We start from the raw sequence: 23,835 nt of genomic DNA, 5'->3' as shown, positions 1-23,835 counted from the left end.
CATAATGCACCTGGGGGACGTTTTCCCTTTTGTTCTCATGACCAGTCCATCTGACGGCGTTTTCATATTTGAGGCATGAAGGAAAAACCAGAAGCTGAGATTGAAGCCAAACCCTGAAGGTCCTTTAAGTGCTAGAAAAATGCTAGAAAAAGCTTTAGAAAAATAAACACTGAGGTTACTGAGCGGCCGGTCGGAGCGGCCGCTGATCTGTGGATCTATGGAGAGAAACCTGCTCCAATATTAAAGGGAATTTTAAGGAAATTGATTTGAAAAAGTGGAACTTTGATTAAAAGGCTTGAAGAAGAATTTGTGTTTTAAAAGTTCAACCAATATCTTTTATTTTCCAATTTTTTTTTCAGTTTTGTTTAACAATCTTTTTTTTTCTCTTTTCATATTTTTTGTGGGGACTGTGTTTTAAACCTGCATGATTTTCCATCAGAGGAGCGCTAGAAATGAGCGTTTCTATTGGTCAGCGCAGCGAGGGCCGCAGAAGGAGAAACATTGGCTGAACTTTTTTCAAACATGATTTTATCTGAAAGCCTTTTTTTTTCATTGAGTTTTTCAATTTTCTGTTTTTAAAACTCATTTTCCTCCATTTTTCATTCTTTAAACTTGTTCTTTTCTTTCAATAATTCTGGGACTGATTTCTCCCCATATGCCGATGAGATGAGATCAGCCCGGGGCCCCAGATATCGGCCCCCAGCTGACAGGAACACTTTAGTTTGTGGACAACGGGTCTCAGAAGCGTCCGCCTGCTTTTTCCCCAGAAATCGCCTCCATCCCATCATATATTATTATTATTAATAACTAAGAGATTAAAAGCTTCAGATGAATTCTATCAAAATAAAAGACTTTGAGGATCCTGCAGGCGTCCTCTGGAGCGCTTCCAGACGGCGTCCATTGCATAAATCACCAGGTCCAATGAAAAGAAGCAGCGCTCTGTGTTAGACCGCCATCAGACGGGACGAGGAGCGCGTCTCTGGCCTCTAGAGCGGCGTCTGGAGGTGCGTGAACTGCTGGGACGGCGTGGAGGCCGAGGACGGCGTGGTGTTGGGGGAGGAGCTGTTAGCCAGCTGGTAGGAGGAGGAGTCTGACAGCTGGAGCTGCTCCAGCTTCTTCAAGTATTCTTCTCTGAGGGCCAGAAGCTCCTTGTAGCGCTGCTCCACGGGACTCTGCTGCTGCAGCCACAGAGGAGGTCAAAGGTCATTCATTAAAGGAGCAGAAGCTGGAGATCCTCCTGAGAACGGGACCAGATCCTACCTGCTGCCTGATGCGGGGGTTCCAGCGGATGTAGTACGTCACCCACAGCTCTAGGTGGCGCATGCTGGCCACCGGGTAGAGAACCTGTCCAGACTCTGGAGTGTAGAATGGGTTCAGGTAAAGGTCCATCTTGCTGTTGACCAGAGACCACAGAGACACGGTCTTTGCTCTCAGCTCCTGGTCAGAGACGCAGAGTCACGCCATCAATAAACGTAGAAACATTCAGAGACACTCAAGCTGAAACCGCATCAGGTTAAAGGTCAACGCTACAAAGGTTCCTCTGAAATAAATGAAAAAATCATTTCACTGAAATAAATACTTTCAATGATTCGTTTTTTAATATTCTGACAAAATAAATATTACATCATCGACACCAAAGGATTCTGGGAGACAGAGCTCGGTGTTTGTAGTTCTAAGCAGCCGAGAATCGCTTCTCTACGTCGGATGAATTTTGCTGCGAATTAAAGTCGCAAAAGAGAACTGCTGTCACCATGGAAACCGAGCTAAATGGTCGCTAGTGAGTTACGCTACTATTAGGTCCTTTAATGCTCATGCTAATGCTAGCCAGGGCTGCTAATGCCAGCAAGGCATTTGCTAACCCAAGGTTAGCATTGGAGAGCTCCAAGCATGCTAGTTCCCTTAAAACTAGTGCTAATGCTAGCCAGGTTTGCTAATGCTAGCAAGGCATTTGCTAACCCAAGGTTAGCATTGGAGAGCTCCATGCATGCTAATTCCCTTAAAACTAGTGCTAATGCTAGCCAGGTTTGCTAATGCTAACAAGGCATTTGCTTACCAATGTTAGCATTGGAGAGCTCCATGCATGCTACTTCCCCTAAAACTAGTGCTAATGCTAGTCAGGGCTGCTAATGCTAGCAAGGCATCTGCTAACCCAAGGTTAGCATTGGAGAGCTCCATGCATCCTACTTCCCTTAAAACTAGTGCTAATGCTAGCCAGGTTTGCTAATGCTAGCAAGGCATTTGCTAACCCAAGGTTAGCATTGGAGAGCTCCATGTATGCTACTTCCCTTAAAACTAGTGCTAATGCTAGCCAGGTTTGCTAATGCTAGCAAGGCATTTGCTAACCCAAAGTTAACATTGGAGAGCTCCAAGCATGCTAGTTCCCTTAAAACTATTGCTAATGCTAGTCAGGGCTGCTAATGGTAGCCAGGCATTTGCTAACCCAAGGTTAGCATTGGAGAGCTCCATGCATCCTACTTCCCTTAAAACTAGTGCTAATGCTAGCCAGGTTTGCTAATGCTAGCAAGGCATTTGCTAACCCAAGGTTAGCATTGGAGAGCTCCATGTATGCTACTTCCCTTAAAACTAGTGCTAATGCTAGCCAGGCATTTGCTAACCCAAAGTTAGCATTGGGGAGCTCCATTAATGCTAGGCCCTGTTAACCTGTTAACTGGCCCTGACAAAATCCCCCAAACTGTTTAGAAACACCTTAAAAAGTGTAAAATGATTTTAGCGACTGTGAGAGGATCAAGCCCGCCGTATAAAACGTGTAACAGTAGCCTGACTGTTGCAGAATGAGGCTGAACCACAGACGTGGACAGATTAACCGTAGTGCTAATGGTAGCCACCTCTGCTAACGCCTGCCAGGCATGAGCTGCTACTGCTAATGCTATCCAGATCCAGTAATGCTTACCCGGCATTTGGCAAACAGTGGTTGGAAGCTGCTGCAGCTATCAGATTAGCCATTTTAAACAGCTGACAGGGGGCAGCGTTAGCAACCAGTTCAGGTGTCGGTAAGGTGAACGCAGCGTTAGCAATGAGTTCAGGTGACGGTAAGCTGAACTCAGCGTTAGCAACGAGTTCAGGTGTTGGTAAGGTGAACGCAGCGTTAGCAACGAGTTCAGGTGTCGGTAAGGTGAACGCAGCGTTAGCAGCGAGTTCAGCTGTCGGTAAGGTGAACGCAGCGTTAGCAGCGAGTTCAGCTGTCGGTAAGGTGAACGCAGCGTTAGCAACGAGTTCAGGTGTCGGTAAGGTGAACGCAGCGTTAGCAGCGAGTTCAGCTGTCGGTAAGGTGAACGCAGCGTTAGCAGCGAGTTCAGGTGTCGGTAAGGTGAACGCAGCGTTAGCAACGAGTTCAGGTGTCGGTAAGGTGAACGCAGCGTTAGCAGCGAGTTCAGCTGTCGGTAAGGTGAACGCAGCGTTAGCAATTAGTTCAGCTGTCGGTAAGGTGAACGCAGCGTTAGCAACGAGTTCAGCTGTCGGTAAGGTGAACGCAGCGTTAGCAACGAGTTCAGCTGTCGGTAAGGTGAACGCAACGTTAGCAACGAGTTCAGCTGTCGGTAAGGTGAACGCAGCGTTAGCAGCGAGTTCAGCTGTCGGTAAGGTGAACGCAGCGTTAGCAGCGAGTTCAGCTGTCGGTAAGGTGAACGCAACGTTAGCAACGAGTTCAGCTGTCGGTAAGGTGAACGCAGCGTTAGCAGCGAGTTCAGCTGTCGGTAAGGTGAACGCAACGTTAGCAACGAGTTCAGCTGTCGGTAAGGTGAACGCAGCGTTAGCAACGAGTTCAGCTGTCGGTAAGGTGAACGCAGCGTTAGCAGCGAGTTCAGCTGTCGGTAAGGTGAACGCAGCGTTAGCAGCGAGTTCAGCTGTCGGTAAGGTGAACGCAGCGTTAGCAACGAGTTCAGCTGTCGGTAAGGTGAACGCAGCGTTAGCAGCGAGTTCAGCTGTCGGTAAGGAGAACGCAGCGTTAGCAGCGAGTTCAGCTGTCGGTAAGGTGAACGCAGCGTTAGCAGCGAGTTCAGCTGTCGGTAAGGTGAACGCAGCGTTAGCAACGAGTTCAGCTGTCGGTAAGGTGAACGCAGCGTTAGCAGCGAGTTCAGCTGTCGGTAAGGTGAACGCAGCGTTAGCAGCGAGTTCAGCTGTCGGTAAGGTGAACGCAGCGTTAGCAGCGAGTTCAGCTGTCGGTAAGGTGAACGCAGCGTTAGCAACGAGTTCAGCTGTCGGTAAGGTGAACGCAGCGTTAGCAGCGAGTTCAGCTGTCGGTAAGGTGAACGCAGCGTTAGCAGCGAGTTCAGCTGTCGGTAAGGTGAACGTATGGTTAGCAGCGAGTTCAGCTGTCGGTAAGGTGAACGCAGCGTTAGCAACGAGTTCAGTTGTCGGTAAGGTGAACGCAGCGTTAGCAGCGAGTTCAGCTGTCGGTAAGGAGAACGCAGCGTTAGCAGCGAGTTCAGCTGTCGGTAAGGTGAACGCAGCGTTAGCAGCGAGTTCAGCTGTCGGTAAGGTGAACGCAGCGTTAGCAGCGAGTTCAGCTGTCGGTAAGGTGAACGCAGCGTTAGCAACGAGTTCAGCTGTCGGTAAGGTGAACGCAGCGTTAGCAGCGAGTTCAGCTGTCGGTAAGGTGAACGCAGCGTTAGCAGCGAGTTCAGCTGTCGGTAAGGTGAACGCAGCGTTAGCAGCGAGTTCAGCTGTCGGTAAGGTGAACGCAGCGTTAGCAACGAGTTCAGGTGTCGGTAAGGTGAACGCAGCGTTAGCAGCGAGTTCAGCTGTCGGTAAGGTGAACGCAGCGTTAGCAGCGAGTTCAGGTGTCGGTAAGGTGAACGCAGCGTTAGCAACGAGTTCAGGTGTCGGTAAGGTGAACGCAGCGTTAGCAGCGAGTTCAGCTGTCGGTAAGGTGAACGCAGCGTTAGCAGCGAGTTCAGCTGTCGGTAAGGTGAACGCAGCGTTAGCAACGAGTTCAGCTGTCGGTAAGGTGAACGCAGCGTTAGCAGCGAGTTCAGCTGTCGGTAAGGTGAACGCAGCGTTAGCAGCGAGTTCAGCTGTCGGTAAGGTGAACGCAGCGTTAGCAGCGAGTTCAGCTGTCGGTAAGGTGAACGCAGCGTTAGCAGCGAGTTCAGCTGTCGGTAAGGTGAACGCAGCGTTAGCAGCGAGTTCAGCTGTCGGTAAGGTGAACGCAGCGTTAGCAGCGAGTTCAGCTGTCGGTAAGGTGAACGCAGCGCTAGCAGCGAGTTCAGCTGTCGGTAAGGTGAACGCAGCGTTAGCAGCGAGTTCAGCTGTCGGTAAGGTGAACGCAGCGTTAGCAGCGAGTTCAGCTGTCGGTAAGGTGAACGCAGCGTTAGCAGCGAGTTCAGCTGTCGGTAAGGTGAACGCAGCGTTAGCAGCGAGTTCAGCTGTCGGTAAGGTGAACGCAGCGTTAGCAGCGAGTTCAGCTGTCGGTAAGGTGAACGCAGCGTTAGCAGCGAGTTCAGCTGTCGGTAAGGTGAACGCAGCGTTAGCAGCGAGTTCAGCTGTCGGTAAGGTGAACGCAGCGCTAGCAGCAAGTTCAGCTGTCGGTAAGGTGAACGCAGCGCTAGCAGCAAGTTCAGCTGTCGGTAAGGTGAACGCAGCGCTAGCAGCAAGTTCAGCTGTCGGTAAGGTGAACGCAGCGCTAGCAGCAAGTTCAGCTGTCGGTAAGGTGAACGCAGCGCTAGCAGCAAGTTCAGCTGTCGGTAAGGTGAACGCAGCGTGAAGCCCGCATGGTCGCTCACCTGCTGGTCCCGCATGCTCTCACAGTTATAGAGGAAGGTCCCGAAGCGGCAGCTGTAGAGATGATCCAGGACGGTTAGCAGCAGCTGCTCGTTGAACTCGAAGGCTGTGGGAAACTGAGGGGAAACGCTTCAGTCACAGTGGAGCCATTTTCACTTTAAACATCCAAATTCTAAATGATCTACTTTGATTTTCTTCCGCTGTCAGTTAACAGAAAAACTCACTTTCTTTAATTCTATTTCATTCATTTTAGATTAAAAAAAAATATTACAGCACAGTTTGAAGGAAAAGGAGCAGAAAAAATTATTCTTCATTTTTACAAAACGATAAAATAATTTATTATAATTGAAAGCAGTAACTTCCTCTGACTTTAATATGGTTTAAATCTAAACGATCTGCAAACTAAAGTGTTTAACCGACCTGTCTGGTCATCTGCCAAACGCAGTCGATGAACTGAACGAAAATGGGCGATCTGTCCTGGTCGGCGTGGTTTTTGTCACCGTGGCCGATCCTCTAAAACAAAGAAAATGACATCATTCCTAACCAGACGGAACCTTCTGGCGTGAAGCGTCTCCATCAGCAGGATAATCTTACAGATGCAAATTTGTGACCGAAGCTTATCCACTCCTTCTCCACCAGGACCTGCAGAGAAAGCAAAGATCAGCTGATTGTCTGACGCTGGTTTCCGGCGCTCTGAGTGGCGAGGCGCACCTGGAAGCCCCTCAGGGTGCGGTAGTGGCTGTCCAGCATCAGCATGGCCAGCGAGGTGAGCTGAGCGGTCCGGTCCCAGCCGTCGCTGCAGTGCACCAGAACCGAGCTTCCACTGGACACCTTGTCGGCCACCTGGATGGCTCCTGACAGCACCAGCTGAACAGCACAGGGTTTTAACGCACGGAGCGGCGGCGTGCGGCGGAGGTCAACGCGCGGCTCTTACCTTAATGTGCTCCAGCCAGTGGGTGGACTCCAGGCTGGACAGCCAATGGGATTCCTCCACGTTGGGGTAGACGATGTCCTTCAGCTTCTTCAGCGACTCCCGCATCACATGAATGTTGTGGATGTCCAGAAAGACCAGCTCTGCATTTAGGTACTCGTCCCCCTCATAGCCCCCCCCGGTGGCCTGGAGTTGGAAACACATCAGCAGGCGTAGCAATAAATACAGGGTTTATACAGGAATTAATGCTTTTTAATGCTCTTTTATAATAATTATTATTATTATTTTAATGCCATCATTAGGCTGCAGACATGTCTCCTCGTTTTCCAGCCAGTTTTCTTGAAATTGTCCTTTTTCCTCCATTCTGTAGCTTTTTCTGAACATACGGCTTTGCCATCAACCGGAAGCAGTTCCACACAAATATATCGTGATATAACATGTTTGATGAAATTGTTTTAATAAACTATTTTTTTTAAAGAAAGCATTTTAAATGCCACAATAAACAGATTTAATGAATTTTAATGCCAATTAAGGCCTTAATTTAAAAAAATGATAATTTAATGAGATGTCATGGTTTTTAATGAAATAAATCCAGTTTATTTCTGTAGCTCCAAGTCACATCGTGTCATCTCAGGTCACTTTCCAGTTCACCAGTTTATCCAGTCTGATTGGTTCTGGTCGGGGTTAAAATGGTGGAATTCTCTTCAGACAAAATAAAGAACAATCAAGACGATTAATTTCATTTTTTCATCCGGAGGGAAAACGAGACAAATTCTAACAGCCGTCTATAAACCTGACCAGTCCAGTGCTAACCTGTCTAAGCTAGTTTCCCAGGAAAAGGCGCCGCCATCCGAAGCTGTGTTCATACCTTCCTGATCTATGGTGTGTCTGTTTTTGTCTTCTCCTCAGTCTGTGAGCCTGATACACAGCAGGGAATCTGTGTGAAATCTGAGTTACTTTAATCTAAGCTCATTTATCGTAATAGGAAAAAGATGCTATTAGCCAGGATTGCTCAGCTTATGCAGAGACTTCTGCTTCCTGTTGATTCTGTGTGATCGGGTTCAAACCTCCTCTCCGCTGTATTCTCTACTCAGGGTTCCTACAGCATAAGGCCAGTTAAATTCAAGACTTTATAAGACTTTTTAATGCCACTTGAAATAAAAATTTAAGACCAAATTCACAAGAAACACCAGAAAAACCTGCTTGTGACAACCTAACCCAAAGGTTTATTTTAACATAGATCCATATTTTTTTATTTATTATTTTATTTATTCATTTATTTTTTATTTAAAATTGTTTTTTTCTATTTTTATTTTTTTATTTATTTTTATTTTTTATTTATTTTTTTATTTTAAATTTTTTAATTTTTTTTTTAACTCCACTGCCTTAATTCCCATCGTTCTGAGCTTGAATGACTTCTTGCACTAAATCCACTGAGCCTCATGGATGTTCCCTGGTTTTAGCCATGGAGGAAACTCTTTTGGTTACATTTACACTTGCTCATATTTTCCAGACAAAAAGTTAATGGAGCATCTCCCAAATGTCCCAGCAGCAACAACGCTTTTATTGGTTCCGCTATCGGGACGGAATCAATAATGGAGAGCCGTTATTTTTAAATAAAAAAAAAATAAAAAATTGTCAATTTTAATGTTTTATTTAAATTACAAAAATAAATTGTAATAAAATGATCCTATTTATGATGTTTTAAAAATTAAGACCTATGAAAGACTGATTTAAGACATTTTAATACCAATTAAGGCCTTAGTTTTATTTTGAAGAATTCAATGCCTTTTAAGACTTTTCAAGGACCTGCAGGAACCCTGCTGTATCTATAAGGCCTTTTATTGAAATATGTTTACAGAGTGTGAAAATTATACAGATCCTTCAACTCAAAGTTTTCTATCTAAGGAAAACCAGCTGATTGCATCGACTCATTGACTCTTCAGCAATCCCTCACACTAAGCATGCTTGTAGCGACAGTGGAGAGGAAAAACTCCCTTTGAACAGGAAGAAACCTCCAGCAGAACCAGGCTCAGAGTGAGGAAGAACATTTCTGCTGTAGAAGACCCAACATCTCCCAGAAACTCTGACATCATGAGTCCTTCATCAAAAAAACGACCTTGATTTATCCTACTGATAAAAAACAAAAAGGGTGGGACTTACAATAAAAAGTTAAATTCAATCCTCTGCACTGCAAAAAATCAGAATCTAGATAAGTCATTTTTTCTTAAAATAAGTGCATTTGTTCTTGAATTGAGGAGGTAAAAGAGACATTTTGCCAATGGAACAAGAAAATTTACACTTAAAATAAGAAAACACAATTGCATTGTCTTATTTCAAGTGCATATTATCTAATTATCTTATTTTAAGAGTAAAATTACTCATTCCATTGGCAAATTATCTCATGTACCTACTCAAATTAAGGGTGAATACACTTAGTTTAAGAAATGTTTACTTATTTCTAGATAGTTTTTGCAGTGTGGACTTTGTTTCCAAGATTGAAGACGTTTCTCTTCCATCCAGGAAGCTTAAGAATCTGCACCAACAATAAATTAGCATGTTTATAATCTGGTATAAAAAAAGGTAAAGGTTTGTTTAAATCGTTGCCCACCCCCCCCCCCCCATGCTAACCGTCGAGCATTTTTCTCATTTAATTTACGGTACTCCCTTCTTCTTCTTCTACTGACCTTGTTGGCGACGGCGTTGACGTTGGGCCGGGCGTCGTAGATGGTGAGTTTCTTGGTGGTGTCGTTGGCCTCTCTGATCAGGTCCAGGTATCGTTCGTCGTCTTTGTTTCTTTTTCCTGACATACCGACCAGCGGCTGACTGCAGCGAACGATGACCGCCTGGTTCTCCCTGTGGATCCACGACAGAACCTGGACCAGAAAAACCCACCAATCACTTCACCTGCCTGGTTTAATAATCGCCCAATAAATCAGCATTTAGGCTACCAACTGAAATATTCATACGGTTCCTAAAATAAAAAGCTTTCAGTATCATTCTGAAAGTGAAAGCTTTATTCCATCAAACGTCTAAACCCTTGATCTAACAAGCCTGGTTCCACTAACTCTGATTACTCTCTATGTTTACGCCCAGAATAGAAAGTCCAGCGTCTGCCAGTGTTTAGGAGAATCTGGGACGTCCGGCAGACGCTGGAGAAATCGTCCAGGTGAGACAGGAGCTTAATTTCTGAGCTTCAGTCTCACTGGAAGCTCAAGATAATAAAGGCCGTCTGGCTTTCTGGTGGTTCTACCAGCAGGCGGCACCATTCCAGTTTACGTTGAGCGCATGGCGCCCTCTGGAGTTGATGATGGTAATTGATCAGGATGTTTTTTATCCTCCATCTTCAGCCTGATGCCAGCAGTAAAGTAACCCCGGTGCAGCTCCTACCGGGATGCGTCCTCTGGAGCGGAAAGCAGCCACTCTCCTCAGGTCATCCTCTTTGCATTTAAAAGGCACTGCCAGCACGGTGGGGTACGTGTCGCACAGCTCGTAGCTCTTATTGATGAACGTGATGCGCCATTTGTTGTTGGGTAAACCCTGCAGGACACAGTTTACAGACACGGTAAAATGAAGGCTTCTCAGTTCCTCACCACCACCACCTTCCCAAGGCGTACCTGCCGCCTGAACTCCTCCATGGCTTTGTAGACGATCCAGCCGTTCTCAGCGTACTTCTCCTGGTTCACAAAGGAAAAGAGAGGCTGCAAGGAAGGAGAGACGCATGAGACGCCTGCAGCCTCAAACACAGACGCTTCCTGTCACACATTGCACCGCCGCTGCATGCTAACCAATCCAGACGTTTTAGGAACCAGCAGATCTGCTGCTGAATTATCTATTACCGAGGCGACCAATTAAAACTCAGCGCGGTGCAAATAAAGAAAGTCATCAACCAGTAAAGATCTGGAGACAGTTTTAATGATCTGTTACTTTAGACAGAATTTAACACTGAAATAAAATGAGGTGTTTATGCATCCATGTTATTTTCCATTTTAAAATCTAAAGTGTTTTTTTAAGCAGAGAACAATCGTTCAGTTTGGTTTATAGATAATTTCCTGATTCCCATATTTTCTCAAACACCTGAACCGGATCCGGACCATTAACCCTTGACCTCTGGTCTACAGCGTTCAGTTAGCGCTGACGCTAACTGTGTGACAGAAACCAGAGTGAAGAAGCACCAGGAACTCCTTTCAGGATCAAGGTGACGGATGCTACGTTTGCTAGCTGAGCAGCAGAGAGGACCGGCTCCTTCTTCTATCAGCATAGTAGCTCATTTTAATCTGATCTGATCTGAAAGGAGCAGGAGAGCAGAGCTCCAGGACCAGAGATCAGGAACCGCTCTGTCATCAGTCCTGGATTATCCTGTTAGGACCTCTACAGCTCCTGGTCTGGGTGGAGGCCATAGTCTGGGTGGAGGCCATAGTCTGGGTGGAGGACATAGTCTGGGTGGAGGCCATAGTCTGGGTGGAGGACATAGTCTGGGTGGAGGCCATAGTCTGGGTGGAGGACATAGTCTGGGTGGAGGCTATAGTCTGGGTGGAGGACATAGTCTGGGTGGAGGCTATAGTCTGGGTGGAGGACATAGTCTGGGTGGAGGCTATAGTCTGGGTGGAGGCTATAGTCTGGGTGGAGGCTATAGTCTGGGTGGAGGACATAGTCTGGGTGGAGGCCATAGTCTGGGTGGAGGACATAGTCTGGGTGGAGGCTATAGTCTGGGTGGAGGACATAGTCTGGGTGGAGGCTATAGTCTGGGTGGAGGCTATAGTCTGGGTGGAGGCTATAGTCTGGGTGGAGGACATAGTCTGGGTGGAGGCCATAGTCTGGGTGGAGGACATAGTCTGGGTGGAGGCCATAGTCTGGGTGGAGGACATAGTCTGGGTGGAGGACATAGTCTGGGTGGAGGACATAGTCTGGGTGGAGGACATAGTCTGGGTGGAGGCCATAGTCTGGGTGGAGGACATAGTCTGGGTGGAGGACATAGTCTGGGTGGAGGCCATAGTCTGGGTGGAGGCCATAGTCTGGGTGGAGGCCATAGTCTGGGTGGAGGACATAGTCTGGGTGGAGGACATAGTCTGGGTGGAGGACATAGTCTGGGTGGAGGACATAGTCTGGGTGGAGGCTATAGTCTGGGTGGAGGCTATAGTCTGGGTGGAGGACATAGTCTGGGTGGAGGCTATAGTCTGGGTGGAGGACATAGTCTGGGTGGAGGCTATAGTCTGGGTGGAGGCTATAGTCTGGGTGGAGGCTATAGTCTGGGTGGAGGACATAGTCTGGGTGGAGGCCATAGTCTGGGTGGAGGCCATAGTCTGGGTGGAGGACATAGTCTGGGTGGAGGACATAGTCTGGGTGGAGGCTATAGTCTGGGTGGAGGCTATAGTCTGGGTGGAGGCTATAGTCTGGGTGGAGGCTATAGTCTGGGTGGAGGCTATAGTCTGGGTGGAGGACATAGTCTGGGTGGAGGCCATAGTCTGGGTGGAGGCCATAGTCTGGGTGGAGGCCATAGTCTGGGTGGAGGACATAGTCTGGGTGGAGGACATAGTCTGGGTGGAGGACATAGTCTGGGTGGAGGACATAGTCTGGGTGGAGGCTATAGTCTGGGTGGAGGACATAGTCTGGGTGGAGGACATAGTCTGGGTGGAGGACATAGTCTGGGTGGAGGACATAGTCTGGGTGGAGGCTATAGTCTGGGTGGAGGACATAGTCTGGGTGGAGGACATAGTCTGGGTGGAGGACATAGTCTGGGTGGAGGCTATAGTCTGGGTGGAGGACATAGTCTGGGTGGAGGACATAGTCTGGGTGGAGGACATAGTCTGGGTGGAGGACATAGTCTGGGTGGAGGCTATAGTCTGGGTGGAGGACATAGTCTGGGTGGAGGACATAGTCTGGGTGGAGGACATAGTCTGGGTGGAGGACATAGTCTGGGTGGAGGCTATAGTCTGGGTGGAGGACATAGTCTGGGTGGAGGACATAGTCTGGGTGGAGGACATAGTCTGGGTGGAGGACATAGTCTGGGTGGAGGCCATAGTCTGGGTGGAGGACATAGTCTGGGTGGAGGCTATAGTCTGGGTGGAGGCTATAGTCTGGGTGGAGGCTATAGTCTGGGTGGAGGCTATAGTCTGGGTGGAGGACATAGTCTGGGTGGAGGACATAGTCTGGGTGGAGGACATAGTCTGGGTGGAGGCCATAGTCTGGGTGGAGGACATAGTCTGGGTGGAGGACATAGTCTGGGTGGAGGCCATAGTCTGGGTGGAGGACATAGTCTGGGTGGAGGACATAGTCTGGGTGGAGGCCATAGTCTGGGTGGAGGCCATAGTCTGGGTGGAGGCCATAGTCTGGGTGGAGGACATAGTCTGGGTGGAGGACATAGTCTGGGTGGAGGACATAGTCTGGGTGGAGGACATAGTCTGGGTGGAGGCCATAGTCTGGGTGGAGGACATAGTCTGGGTGGAGGCCATAGTCTGGGTGGAGGCCATAGTCTGGGTGGAGGCCATAGTCTGGGTGGAGGCTATAGTCTGGGTGGAGGCCATAGTCTGGGTGGAGGCCATAGTCTGGGTGGAGGCCATAGTCTGGGTGGAGGCCATAGTCTGGGTGGAGGCCATAGTCTGGGTGGAGGCCATAGTCTGGGTGGAGGACATAGTCTGGGTGGAGGACATAGTCTGGGTGGAGGACATAGTCTGGGTGGAGGACATAGTCTGGGTGGAGGACATAGTCTGGGTGGAGGCTATAGTCTGGGTGGAGGCCATAGTCTGGGTGGAGGACATAGTCTGGGTGGAGGCCATAGTCTGGGTGGAGGCCATAGTCTGGGTGGAGGACATAGTCTGGGTGGAGGACATAGTCTGGGTGGAGGACATAGTCTGGGTGGAGGCTATAGTCTGGGTGGAGGCCATAGTCTGGGTGGAGGACATAGTCTGGGTGGAGGCTATAGTCTGGGTGGAGGACATAGTCTGGGTGGAGGACATAGTCTGGGTGGAGGCCATAGTCTGGGTGGAGGCCATAGTCTGGGTGGAGGACATAGTCTGGGTGGAGGCCATAGTCTGGGTGGAGGCCATAGTCTGGGTGGAGGCTATAGTCTGGGTGGAGGCTATAGTCTGGGTGGAGGACATAGTCTGGGTGGAGGCCATAGTCTGGGTGGAGGCCATAGTCTGGGTGGAGGCCATAGTCTGGGTGGAGGACATAGTCTGGGTGGAGGACATAGTCTGGGTGGAGGCCATAGTCTGGGTGGAGGCCATAGTCTGGGTGGAGGCTATAGTCTGGGTGGAGGCCATAGTCTGGGTGGAGGCCATAGTCTGGGTGGAGGCCATAGTCTGGGTGGAGGCCATAGTCTGGGTGGAGGCTATAGTCTGGGTGGAGGACATAGTCTGGGTGGAGGACATAGTCTGGGTGGAGGCCATAGTCTGGGTGGAGGACATAGTCTGGGTGGAGGACATAGTCTGGGTGGAGGACATAGTCTGGGTGGAGGCTATAGTCTGGGTGGAGGCTATAGTCTGGGTGGAGGCTATAGTCTGGGTGGAGGCCATAGTCTGGGTGGAGGACATAGTCTGGGTGGAGGCCATAGTCTGGGTGGAGGCCATAGTCTGGGTGGAGGACATAGTCTGGGTGGAGGCCATAGTCTGGGTGGAGGACATAGTCTGGGTGGAGGCCATAGTCTGGGTGGAGGACATAGTCTGGGTGGAGGCTATAGTCTGGGTGGAGGACATAGTCTGGGTGGAGGACATAGTCTGGGTGGAGGCTATAGTCTGGGTGGAGGACATAGTCTGGGTGGAGGCTATAGTCTGGGTGGAGGCTATAGTCTGGGTGGAGGCTATAGTCTGGGTGGAGGACATAGTCTGGGTGGAGGACATAGTCTGGGTGGAGGCTATAGTCTGGGTGGAGGACATAGTCTGGGTGGAGGACATAGTCTGGGTGGAGGACATAGTCTGGGTGGAGGCTATAGTCTGGGTGGAGGACATAGTCTGGGTGGAGGACATAGTCTGGGTGGAGGCTATAGTCTGGGTGGAGGCTATAGTCTGGGTGGAGGACATAGTCTGGGTGGAGGACATAGTCTGGGTGGAGGCTATAGTCTGGGTGGAGGACATAGTCTGGGTGGAGGCCATAGTCTGGGTGGAGGACATAGTCTGGGTGGAGGCCATAGTCTGGGTGGAGGCCATAGTCTGGGTGGAGGCCATAGTCTGGGTGGAGGCCATAGTCTGGGTGGAGGACATAGTCTGGGTGGAGGCCATAGTCTGGGTGGAGGCCATAGTCTGGGTGGAGGCTATAGTCTGGGTGGAGGCCATAGTCTGGGTGGAGGACATAGTCTGGGTGGAGGCTATAGTCTGGGTGGAGGCCATAGTCTGGGTGGAGGACATAGTCTGGGTGGAGGCTATAGTCTGGGTGGAGGCTATAGTCTGGGTGGAGGCTATAGTCTGGGTGGAGGCCATAGTCTGGGTGGAGGACATAGTCTGGGTGGAGGCCATAGTCTGGGTGGAGGCCATAGTCTGGGTGGAGGCTATAGTCTGGGTGGAGGCCATAGTCTGGGTGGAGGCTATAGTCTGGGTGGAGGCTATAGTCTGGGTGGAGGCCATAGTCTGGGTGGAGGCCATAGTCTGGGTGGAGGCCATAGTCTGGGTGGAGGCCATAGTCTGGGTGGAGGCCATAGTCTGGGTGGAGGCCATAGTCTGGGTGGAGGCTATAGTCTGGGTGGAGGCCATAGTCTGGGTGGAGGCCATAGTCTGGGTGGAGGCCATAGTCTGGGTGGAGGCTATAGTCTGGGTGGAGGCTATAGTCTGGGTGGAGGCTATAGTCTGGGTGGAGGCCATAGTCTGGGTGGAGGCTATAGTCTGGGTGGAGGCTATAGTCTGGGTGGAGGCCATAGTCTGGGTGGAGGCCATAGTCTGGGTGGAGGCCATAGTCTGGGTGGAGGACATAGTCTGGGTGGAGGCCATAGTCTGGGTGGAGGCTATAGTCTGGGTGGAGGCTATAGTCTGGGTGGAGGCTATAGTCTGGGTGGAGGCTATAGTCTGGGTGGAGGCCATAGTCTGGGTGGAGGCCATAGTCTGGGTGGAGGCTATAGTCTGGGTGGAGGCCATAGTCTGGGTGGAGGCTATAGTCTGGGTGGAGGCTATAGTCTGGGTGGAGGCCATAGTCTGGGTGGAGGCTATAGTCTGGGTGGAGGCTATAGTCTGGGTCTAATCCAGGGCAGGAGGACTCACCAGGCCATGTGACAGAGGGAAGGCGTATTTGAAGAGCATCTCAAAGATCCCTCTCCTGCTGTGACCCTCCTGCTTCAGGGCGAACCTCAGGTTCCTCATGTCCTGCAGAGAAACAGGACCATCACTGTTTAATGAGAATCACCTGGACAGGTGAGGAGGACGGAGGATCTGGAGGAGCAGACTGTTGAAAAGGCGTTGAAATAAAAACCAACCTTGCAGGTGATGTCCAACCCGTAAGAGTTCTCTCCTCGACTGGAGGCTCCGCCCATCTTCTCCACGCGGCTGATGACGCCCAGAGGAACGTCCAGCACCACTGGAGCTTCCTGTCACAGAGTGAACATGGAGGATAGAGCGTCACTTTCCATCGCCGTTATTCAATCTGAGATTAGAATCAGCATTCATGTCAGACGCTGAGATATTAGGTTAAAGGAGGACGGTGGTTTCCCTCCGATTGACCTTTAAACCATCATCATCACCATCATCAACTATATTTTCAAACAGCTAGAGCTGATTAACGGCCGGATCAGCAGCTAGGAAATGGTCAGTGAACTCTGACCCCTCCAGCACTGATCCACACAGAGACGTGTTTGAAGGTCTGATGGTGCGTTTTCCTCTGCAGCGGTGCTGCAGTGCCCCGGTTCACCACCAGGGGGAGACGCTATCAGAGCCTATGTAGAGCGTCATCTGATGCTGGTCCCCAGCCAGCCGCCCCCCCCAGCGTTCCTCTAACTATGGAGATTCCTGCTGGTTTGATGGTTCAGCTGAACTGATGGTTTAACCCTTTAGAGTTTGGAGTCAGAATGGAGCTGAGGGAGGGGTCCAATCTAGAGCCAGAGGATGATGATGATGGCGTTGGTGTCGGAGGACGGCTGCAGCCGTCAGCAGGACTCACAGCGTCGGAGCTCTTGAAGTAGAGTCTGTAGTTGGTGACCAACACCTTCCCTTTCACGGCTCCGCTGAACGGACACATGTAGATGATCTCCTGATCTGGAAGGACAGAAAGGCTTAGAGTCGCCTCGTCTCTGGAGGCTTTCAGCGCCTCGCTTAACGACATGACGACACGACGACACAACGACGAACATCACAGACCTACAGCTTTGAACGGAGGAAACAGAAAGGCTGCTAAACAGATCCATTCAGGTGATCCGTTTCCTTTTGGATCCAGCTGGAGACGTTCTGAACTCTGATCATCCACTCAGCTCAACTTCTATCAATTACTGATCTATGCTCACTTTCTGGATCTGAACAGCTTTATTAACCAGGTCAGTAAGATATTTCAACATGTTCAGGATAGAATAGAACCAAACAGAACAGAATAGAATAGAAGGCCCTTGTATTTCCTGACTTCCTGTCCTTCAGTAGAATCATTTGGTCTCCAGCGTCGCCATCGGTCCGATAACTCAAACCGAGCTGTAGCTCCACCCACTTCCTGTTTCCCCTCTAGGAGGGGGAGGGGCAGAGCGGTCAGGGTGTGGTTAGTTGACAGGGATGCAGCAAAGGATTGTGGGTGTTTTTCTAAAGCAGCTCTGTGCTTCAGTTCTTCATGCAGTCAGAGATGAAAGCAGCAATAATTTAATAACATTAAAAGTAAAGAACAGACTGAAATTAGTTAATCAAACCAGAATAACCTGAAATCTCAGTAATTAGGGGAAACTTTCAGCATCAGAGAGATGCTGCTGCGACCAACGGTCGGCCATTTTATTACCTGTAATCCGGTCCTCTCCTGGGAGCAGACACACGTCGGCTAGCAGCTCCATCTGAGGGGAACTTCTGGAAGGCTGAGGAGAAACCGTTTGGTTACGGATCGATCACAGCCAGTCCTTTAAACAGTCACCATCTGAGGTTGGTACAACATCTATGATTTAAACAAACAGCTGAAGCTTCAATTCTGATGATTATATGGAGCTCATCTGGCGCCCCCTGCTGGTCCTACAGCGCTGAGCGTTAAAGTTAAGCTCTTTGTTTTATTTTCAGGCTGAGTAAGTTAGCGGAGTTAATCTCAATGGCTAACGTGAAACTACAGATTAGGGCGGGGGGGTCATCCAGGACGCCTGATGACTAGCAGAGCGACGGCCGCTAGTGAGGCCGTTAAGCTAACTGATTCAGGTTTTAACATCTAAAAGCAGCAGGACAGTTCAGGGCGATGAAAAGCAGGACTTCCTCCCTCAGACTTGGAGCTCTTTGGGATCCAGGACTAAACAACTACAGGTCTAGGAAAGCGTCTCTAACAGGTATAGAAACAGAACACACAGATCCAACCTACACTAGAGATGTGCGAGTCCAAAGGGCCGGCGCGGTACGCAGAGACGGGAGACGCCATCTGCCAGGGAGGGGCTTCCAGTCTGGGAAATCAAAGCACAGGCTTGGTGATGATGGGAATTCTATCATTCTGTTTCTATATGAGATAGAGCTCCTAGACGAAGATCTCCTGTCAAACCGGGGAGAGTCCCGTCTGGATGGAAACCGCTTCACTCAGATAACGGCCAATAAAAACATGGCGGATTAAAAGGAATCATTTTGTTTCCGTCGTTGTGAAGTCGGCCTCAGAAAATATAAACACAGATTACTTTGACTAAACTCCAGATCTAAAATCCCAGATCTACAGACGAAGCCGTTACATCGGCAGGCATTTAAACAGCCTCAGCATTTAGTAGAGATGTGGGAGTTTGGATCGATTCTAAGAACAGATTGGTTGAAAAAACAACAACAACATCTAGTTGGTTAAAACTACACTACTCAAAGTAAAGGAACACTTTGTAATCAGAGTAAAGCATCAGGTTAATTAAACTTGTGGGATATTGCTTTGGTCAGGTAAGCAGCAGAGGGGGGGGGGGTGTTAATCAGTCTCAGCTGCTTTGGTGTTAATAAAATGAACAACAGGTGAACTAGAGGAGCAACAACCAGACGACCATCAAACAGGAATGGTTTTACAGGTGGAGGCCGCTGACATTTTATCCTCTCCTCATCTTTTCTGGCTCTTTTTCACCAGTTTAGCATTTGGCTAGGGTCACTGTCACTACTGTTAGCATGAGGCGCTACCTGGACCCTACAGAGGTTGCACAGGCAGTCCAACTCCTCCAGGATGGCGCATCAATACCTGCCATTGCCTGAAGGTTTGCTGCGTCTCCCAGCACAATCTGAAGAGCATGGAGGAGATTCCAGGAGACAGGCAGTTCCTCCAGGAGAGCAGGACAGGGCCGTAGAAGGTCTACAACCCATCAGCAGGACCGCTATCTGCTCCTTTGTGCAAGGAGGAGCAGGAGGAGCACTGCCAGAGCCCTACAGAAGGACCTCCAGCAGGCCACTGGTGTGAATGTCTCTGACAAAACAATCAGAAACAGACTCCACGAGGATGGCCTGAGGGCCCCACGTCCTCTAGTGGGCCCTGTGCTCACTGCCCGACACCGTGGAGCTCCATTGGCATTTGCCACAGAACACCGGAATTGGCTAGTCGGCCACTGGCGCCCTGTGCTTTTCCCAGATGAGAGCAGGTTCACCCTGAGCACATGTGACAGACGTGAAAGGGTCTGGAGAAGCCGTGGAGAACGTTCTGCTGCCTGTAACATCGTTCAGAATGAGCGGTTTGGTGGGGGGTCAGTGATGGTCTGGTCCAGATCTGGGAGGAGATACCACAGGACGCCGTCCGTCGCCTCATTAGGAGCACGCTCCGGCGTTGTCAGGCATGCAGACACGCACGTGGGGGGGGGGCATACAAATGACTGAATACCATTTAGAGTTGCTGCAATGAAATCTCAGCTAAATGGACTATAGCCTGCAGCATCGTTTTTTCACTTCCATTTCTGGGGTGTCTTTGAATTCAGCCCTCTGTAGGTTGAATATTTTCATTTCCATCAAATGATGCTTTTGTACCTAACACATCACCCAGTCCATATCAGGATAAATAAACAGCATAACCCCCCCCCCCCATTGGGATCAGATGTGTTTTAAAGTGTCCCTTTCTTTTCAGCAGTGTAGTTTGGTGAGATTAAACAATATAATGATCAAAGTCTGAGCGAGCCGCTGGTCGAAGGTGTTAGCTTGGTGTTGGGTAGTATTGCTTTGTCAGAGGCCTTCATCTTGCTAATGGCTTCAGCTGTAAGACATTGATTTCCACTCCTGAGGTTGATGGTTCAAACCCGCTTCAGACTTTTGAAAGTTGCATTGAAACACAACAAGTATTCTGGCTTCTGTGACTAATTAGTATTGGTTTGCCCTGGTATGAATATAGAGAGGGTAAAGACCCTGGCAAATTAGATTGGTTGGTTTAACCAAACCAATCGGATCAGGGTAGATCTACATTACTATCGTCTATGGAAGCAAATCGTTACCATATTTAACATTTTTGAGAAATGCTTTATCATTTTAAGAATGTGGCTGCATTAATTAACTCATAAATTAAATTAATAATCAGTCATCCTGTTTGCATTTTCATTTTCTTCTATAAGGTTGCACATTTTATGCTATAATCAGAGAGAAAACTCAGCAGACATTGCTTTTTTCCTTTCCATGGTCTGCCTGCAAAGTACTGTCCACAACTCAAAAATGAAAAAGCCTTCTGAGCGGCGGGGGCAGCAGAGCGACGTCAGCAGCCGCTCTTCCTCAGGTCCTTGCTGACCGGGCTACCCATCTTGTTCAGTAGGGGGCGCTGCTATAATCCCCTTGTAACTTTAAGAAACAAAGGTCTATCACCTCCAAAGTGTCAGGAGGGAGTTTTCATCATAAAGGATGCGCATAAGTCAAAAATGAAAAAGCTGGGACCTGTCTTTGCCTGATTTAGACCTGGGGGGGGACAGATTACAGCAGGTTTTATTTTGTCCCATATTGCCAACTCTGGGCAATATGGGACGAAATAAAACGCCTGATGTTAGAACACAGACTGTTTATTAAGGATAGTAAAACAAAGAGAAACTGTAAGTTAATATAAAACGCAAATATAGATTTAAGTACTAAATTTCACACAGGAAAAAGTCATTTTCCTTCTGGATTTAGTCTTTAATCACTGCACTCCATTTTCTATTTCATTTTTATTACAAGCATATGGTTTATAACAGTTTTCAATGGGATGAGAACATTTGGACACAAAAGAACAAGGATCTGATGCTTTCAGAGGGAGGAGTAGACGCTGCTGTCAGCGACCAGCTTTCAGGCAAACCTTTCTCTTTTATTATTATTTTTAAATCAATATCACTGGCGATATTCTGCTGTAACATGTGAAGTAAGGAATAAAACAGTAACGCTCATCTTTCATACACGTAAAACCTTTCAAATTTCACATTCACTACGTTGGAACTGAGTTCAATTCCAAAGGAACTTAAATGGAAAGAAAACAATACTGCAAACATGACTATAATGTTACTGACTGTAGTTCTGCACTTCACCAGTAGGTGGTGACGTGTTCACATGGAGCCTGATTGGCCAATGAGGCTTCATTTCCACCATCACTAATAGAAAGTCATAATATGAAAAGATTATATCGAACTAAAGAATAAAACTCGAATTTTCAGGCAAACGTCTGTAAAAAAAAATTATATTTGCAGCAAAAGTAGGGGACTGGTAACTATGGCAACGGATGGTTCACGATGGTTCAGAAAGGGACTGAAAATATCTAGGTGAGCATGGAGAGCGTAGGGCGGGACCTAAAGCGGGGCGAATACCTTCAAGCTAAGAGGCCATTTACAATTTTCATCTATGATCTATTATCTATAGATCTATAAATCAACCTCAGCAGCAATAAAGAGCTGCAGATATGAAAACCAGAAATCAGTTAGAAGAAAGCATCTATGAGGCGAGCGTCACACAGGAACCAACAGGTGAAAAAATAACCCACCGGCAGAAATAAAAGCAGACCGCCTTAAATAGACCAACTAGATCTCCTCTGAAGCTTAACGCCTGATAATGTTTAATATGTTAAATCTATTTCTCTTCAGTCGGCTTCTTTCCCTGGACAAGATTCCTGGAGGGAATCGTTTATTTTTAACGTTTTCCGGCTCTTATTGCTGAAAACAAACATTTTTTATTTAACTCGGCTTTTCCTGCTGAAGCTTTTATTTCTATCAAACATTTTATTTTTAATAACTGAGAATAATAATCAATCAAAACTCCTGAAACAAACTGTCAGGAAACATGAACTGATCTAAAACACCAGGATGTGTATTTCTATGCCGTTAAACGGATCAGGAGACGCTTTGGTTAATCTATGCTACGATTCTAGGATGAAAAACCTTCATTTCTTCTTCAGGCTTTCTAAGGCAAATGCACGGTAGTGGCTGCCTGCCGCAGGAACCACAGACACTACTTTATAAGAGTTTAATTTCATAAATAGGTCTGACTTAATCACTAAACATTCAACAGTTGATGCGTTTAATCTTGTTCAAAGGAAAATATAAATAACTTCTAACTGATCATTTAGAGATAAACCGACTTATTATCAGGAATTAATAAAAATAATAATTGATCTGATAATCGATTAAAGTTCAGAAAATGATGAGAACCGAGTCTCATTAATAAACGATAACCCTTCAGGTTAAAGTTTATGGATTATTTTTAGGTTTGTGGTGTTTCTTTTTCACCGGAAGTAACCGAATATGCGGATGACAACTTCCGGACCAAAGTTTCGGAAGCGGCCAGGGCGGATTTCATCCTAAACTCTCCACTTAAAGCTTTCATTTATTAATAAACATTCATTTCAGATTCATTCTGACGTCACAAGTTAAAATAAAAGCCGCTCCAATTTCTAGAAGCGGATTTTAATGGCGGCCCGCTTCGGTTCTCTCACTTCCTATGAAAACAGACCGGCCCGGTTCTGCTTCCAAACAGAACCGGTCCGTCCGAACCCCCGGAGCGGGTCAGAACCGAAACACAGACCGCGGTCTCAGAGGGCCGGGCCGGCAGCCTGGACCGGACCAGGAAACGCTGAAGGCCCGGAGCGAACCCAGCACCAGAACCGAGGCGGAACCGCCGCCCAGCCTGAACAGAGCGGGAGGTTCCGGTTCTACTGGACCCAGCGGGAGGCGGGCTGCTGCCCGCAGAGCTTCACCTACCTGGAAACAGCTCAGCTTGTGCGGCTAAATGTCGCCGTCCTCCTCCAGCCACAGAAACAACTCACCCTGCGTCACGTGACCAGCTGTCAGCGTCCTGATTGGCTGCTGAGGGCTCTGCTCCGTTACAGCACCGGCGCGTTTGGCGGCGCAGAGAGCTGCCGGCGGGCGGCGTCAATCGCCACAAACATTTTCCTCATTTCCAAATATTGAAGGGATTTAATTTCTGGTAAAATAGGTTTTTATGTCAGCAAACTTTCTGTCTTTTGCACATTGCTCTTATGACTTCTTATTTTTAGATCTGTAAATATATATAAGCATATATTTATAGTTACGTGTGTATATTGTTAAAGTGAGGAGGATTTGTCCCCTTGGAAGGAAGGCTGTAGCGCCCCGGGGGCCTCCTCACCGGTTCTTTTCCTAGGAGCAAGTTATTTACTACTCTTAACTCAAACTGGGTAAAACCATATAAAAAAGGACTATAAAAACAGGAGTAAAAAAGTAACAGAGTTTATTCCAGATCAGGTCGTTACAGGACAGAGAAAAATGCTTAGAGCTATGCACAGCTGTGGTCTCAAAAATCAAGTCCGCAAGCGTCCAGCAAAGTTTGAGCCCCGAACAACGTCATCTCCTGCTTCTTATACCTTCTGAGTCTGTGTCGCATCATGTGGATGCTTAGCTGTCCGTATCAGAAACTGACACGCCATCCATGTGTTGAACTCCATGCAGGTTGCCTCTCTGTCTCAGGGTTACAGATACAGCAGCTCTCCTATCAGACCGGCTCCAAGATGTGCCCATATCCTGTGTACTCTTAGAGACACGAAGGCTGTCCTGATTAGATGACCTCCGTACACACCGTGACATCCACAATGTGAAGGAAGGCCTTCTGCTCTGTCTAATCTGACTAACAAAATAACAGTGCACATGATGTATAAATGATAAA

The 23,835-nt window shown here is 48.2% G+C and overlaps 1 protein-coding gene across 3 annotated transcripts; it reads right to left on the bottom strand.

The window, feature by feature from the left end:
• Window positions 1-363: 363 nt before the first annotated feature.
• On the bottom strand, window positions 364-22,985 carry mtm1 (myotubularin 1). Of its 3 annotated transcripts, none has more exons than XM_038272852.1 (16): window positions 22,896-22,974; window positions 18,119-18,197; window positions 17,561-17,633; window positions 16,748-16,842; window positions 16,068-16,178; window positions 15,856-15,957; window positions 10,288-10,371; window positions 10,061-10,210; window positions 9,358-9,546; window positions 6,674-6,856; window positions 6,451-6,606; window positions 6,334-6,381; window positions 6,160-6,252; window positions 5,742-5,855; window positions 1,261-1,437; window positions 364-1,175 (listed from the first exon to the last, which is right to left on the bottom strand). In XM_038272852.1, exons 2-16 carry the CDS (start codon window positions 18,173-18,175, stop codon window positions 987-989), a joined length of 1,821 nt encoding a protein of 606 aa, XP_038128780.1. In that variant the 5' UTR covers window positions 18,176-18,197; window positions 22,896-22,974; the 3' UTR covers window positions 364-986. The 3 variants fall into 3 exon arrangements, with proteins under 3 accessions (XP_038128780.1, XP_038128778.1, XP_038128781.1); XM_038272850.1 differs by having other exon boundaries at window positions 364-1,178; window positions 22,896-22,973; XM_038272853.1 differs by lacking the exon at window positions 18,119-18,197 and having other exon boundaries at window positions 364-1,178; window positions 22,896-22,985.
• Window positions 22,986-23,835: the final 850 nt, after the last annotated feature.

Source organism: Cyprinodon tularosa, unplaced genomic scaffold, assembly GCF_016077235.1.
Source record: "Cyprinodon tularosa strain WSP-4 unplaced genomic scaffold, ASM1607723v1 ctg843, whole genome shotgun sequence".
Classification (NCBI taxonomy): Eukaryota; Metazoa; Chordata; class Actinopteri; order Cyprinodontiformes; family Cyprinodontidae; genus Cyprinodon; species Cyprinodon tularosa.
This window is presented reverse-complemented; position numbering and strand designations above follow the sequence as displayed.

Excerpts from the sequence above, each read along its gene's own strand:
- mtm1 (XM_038272850.1), bottom strand. The coding sequence starts at position 18,175 with ATGGCGTCTCCCGTCTCTGCGTACCGCGCCGGCCCTTTGGACTCGCAC. Across the intron at positions 10,211-10,287 it reads TGGAGGAGTTCAGGCGGCAG|GGTTTACCCAACAACAAATG; the intron begins GTACGCCTTGGG and ends TGTGTCCTGCAG. Across the intron at positions 6,382-6,450 it reads GCACCCTGAGGGGCTTCCAG|GTCCTGGTGGAGAAGGAGTG; the intron begins GTGCGCCTCGCC and ends CTTTCTCTGCAG.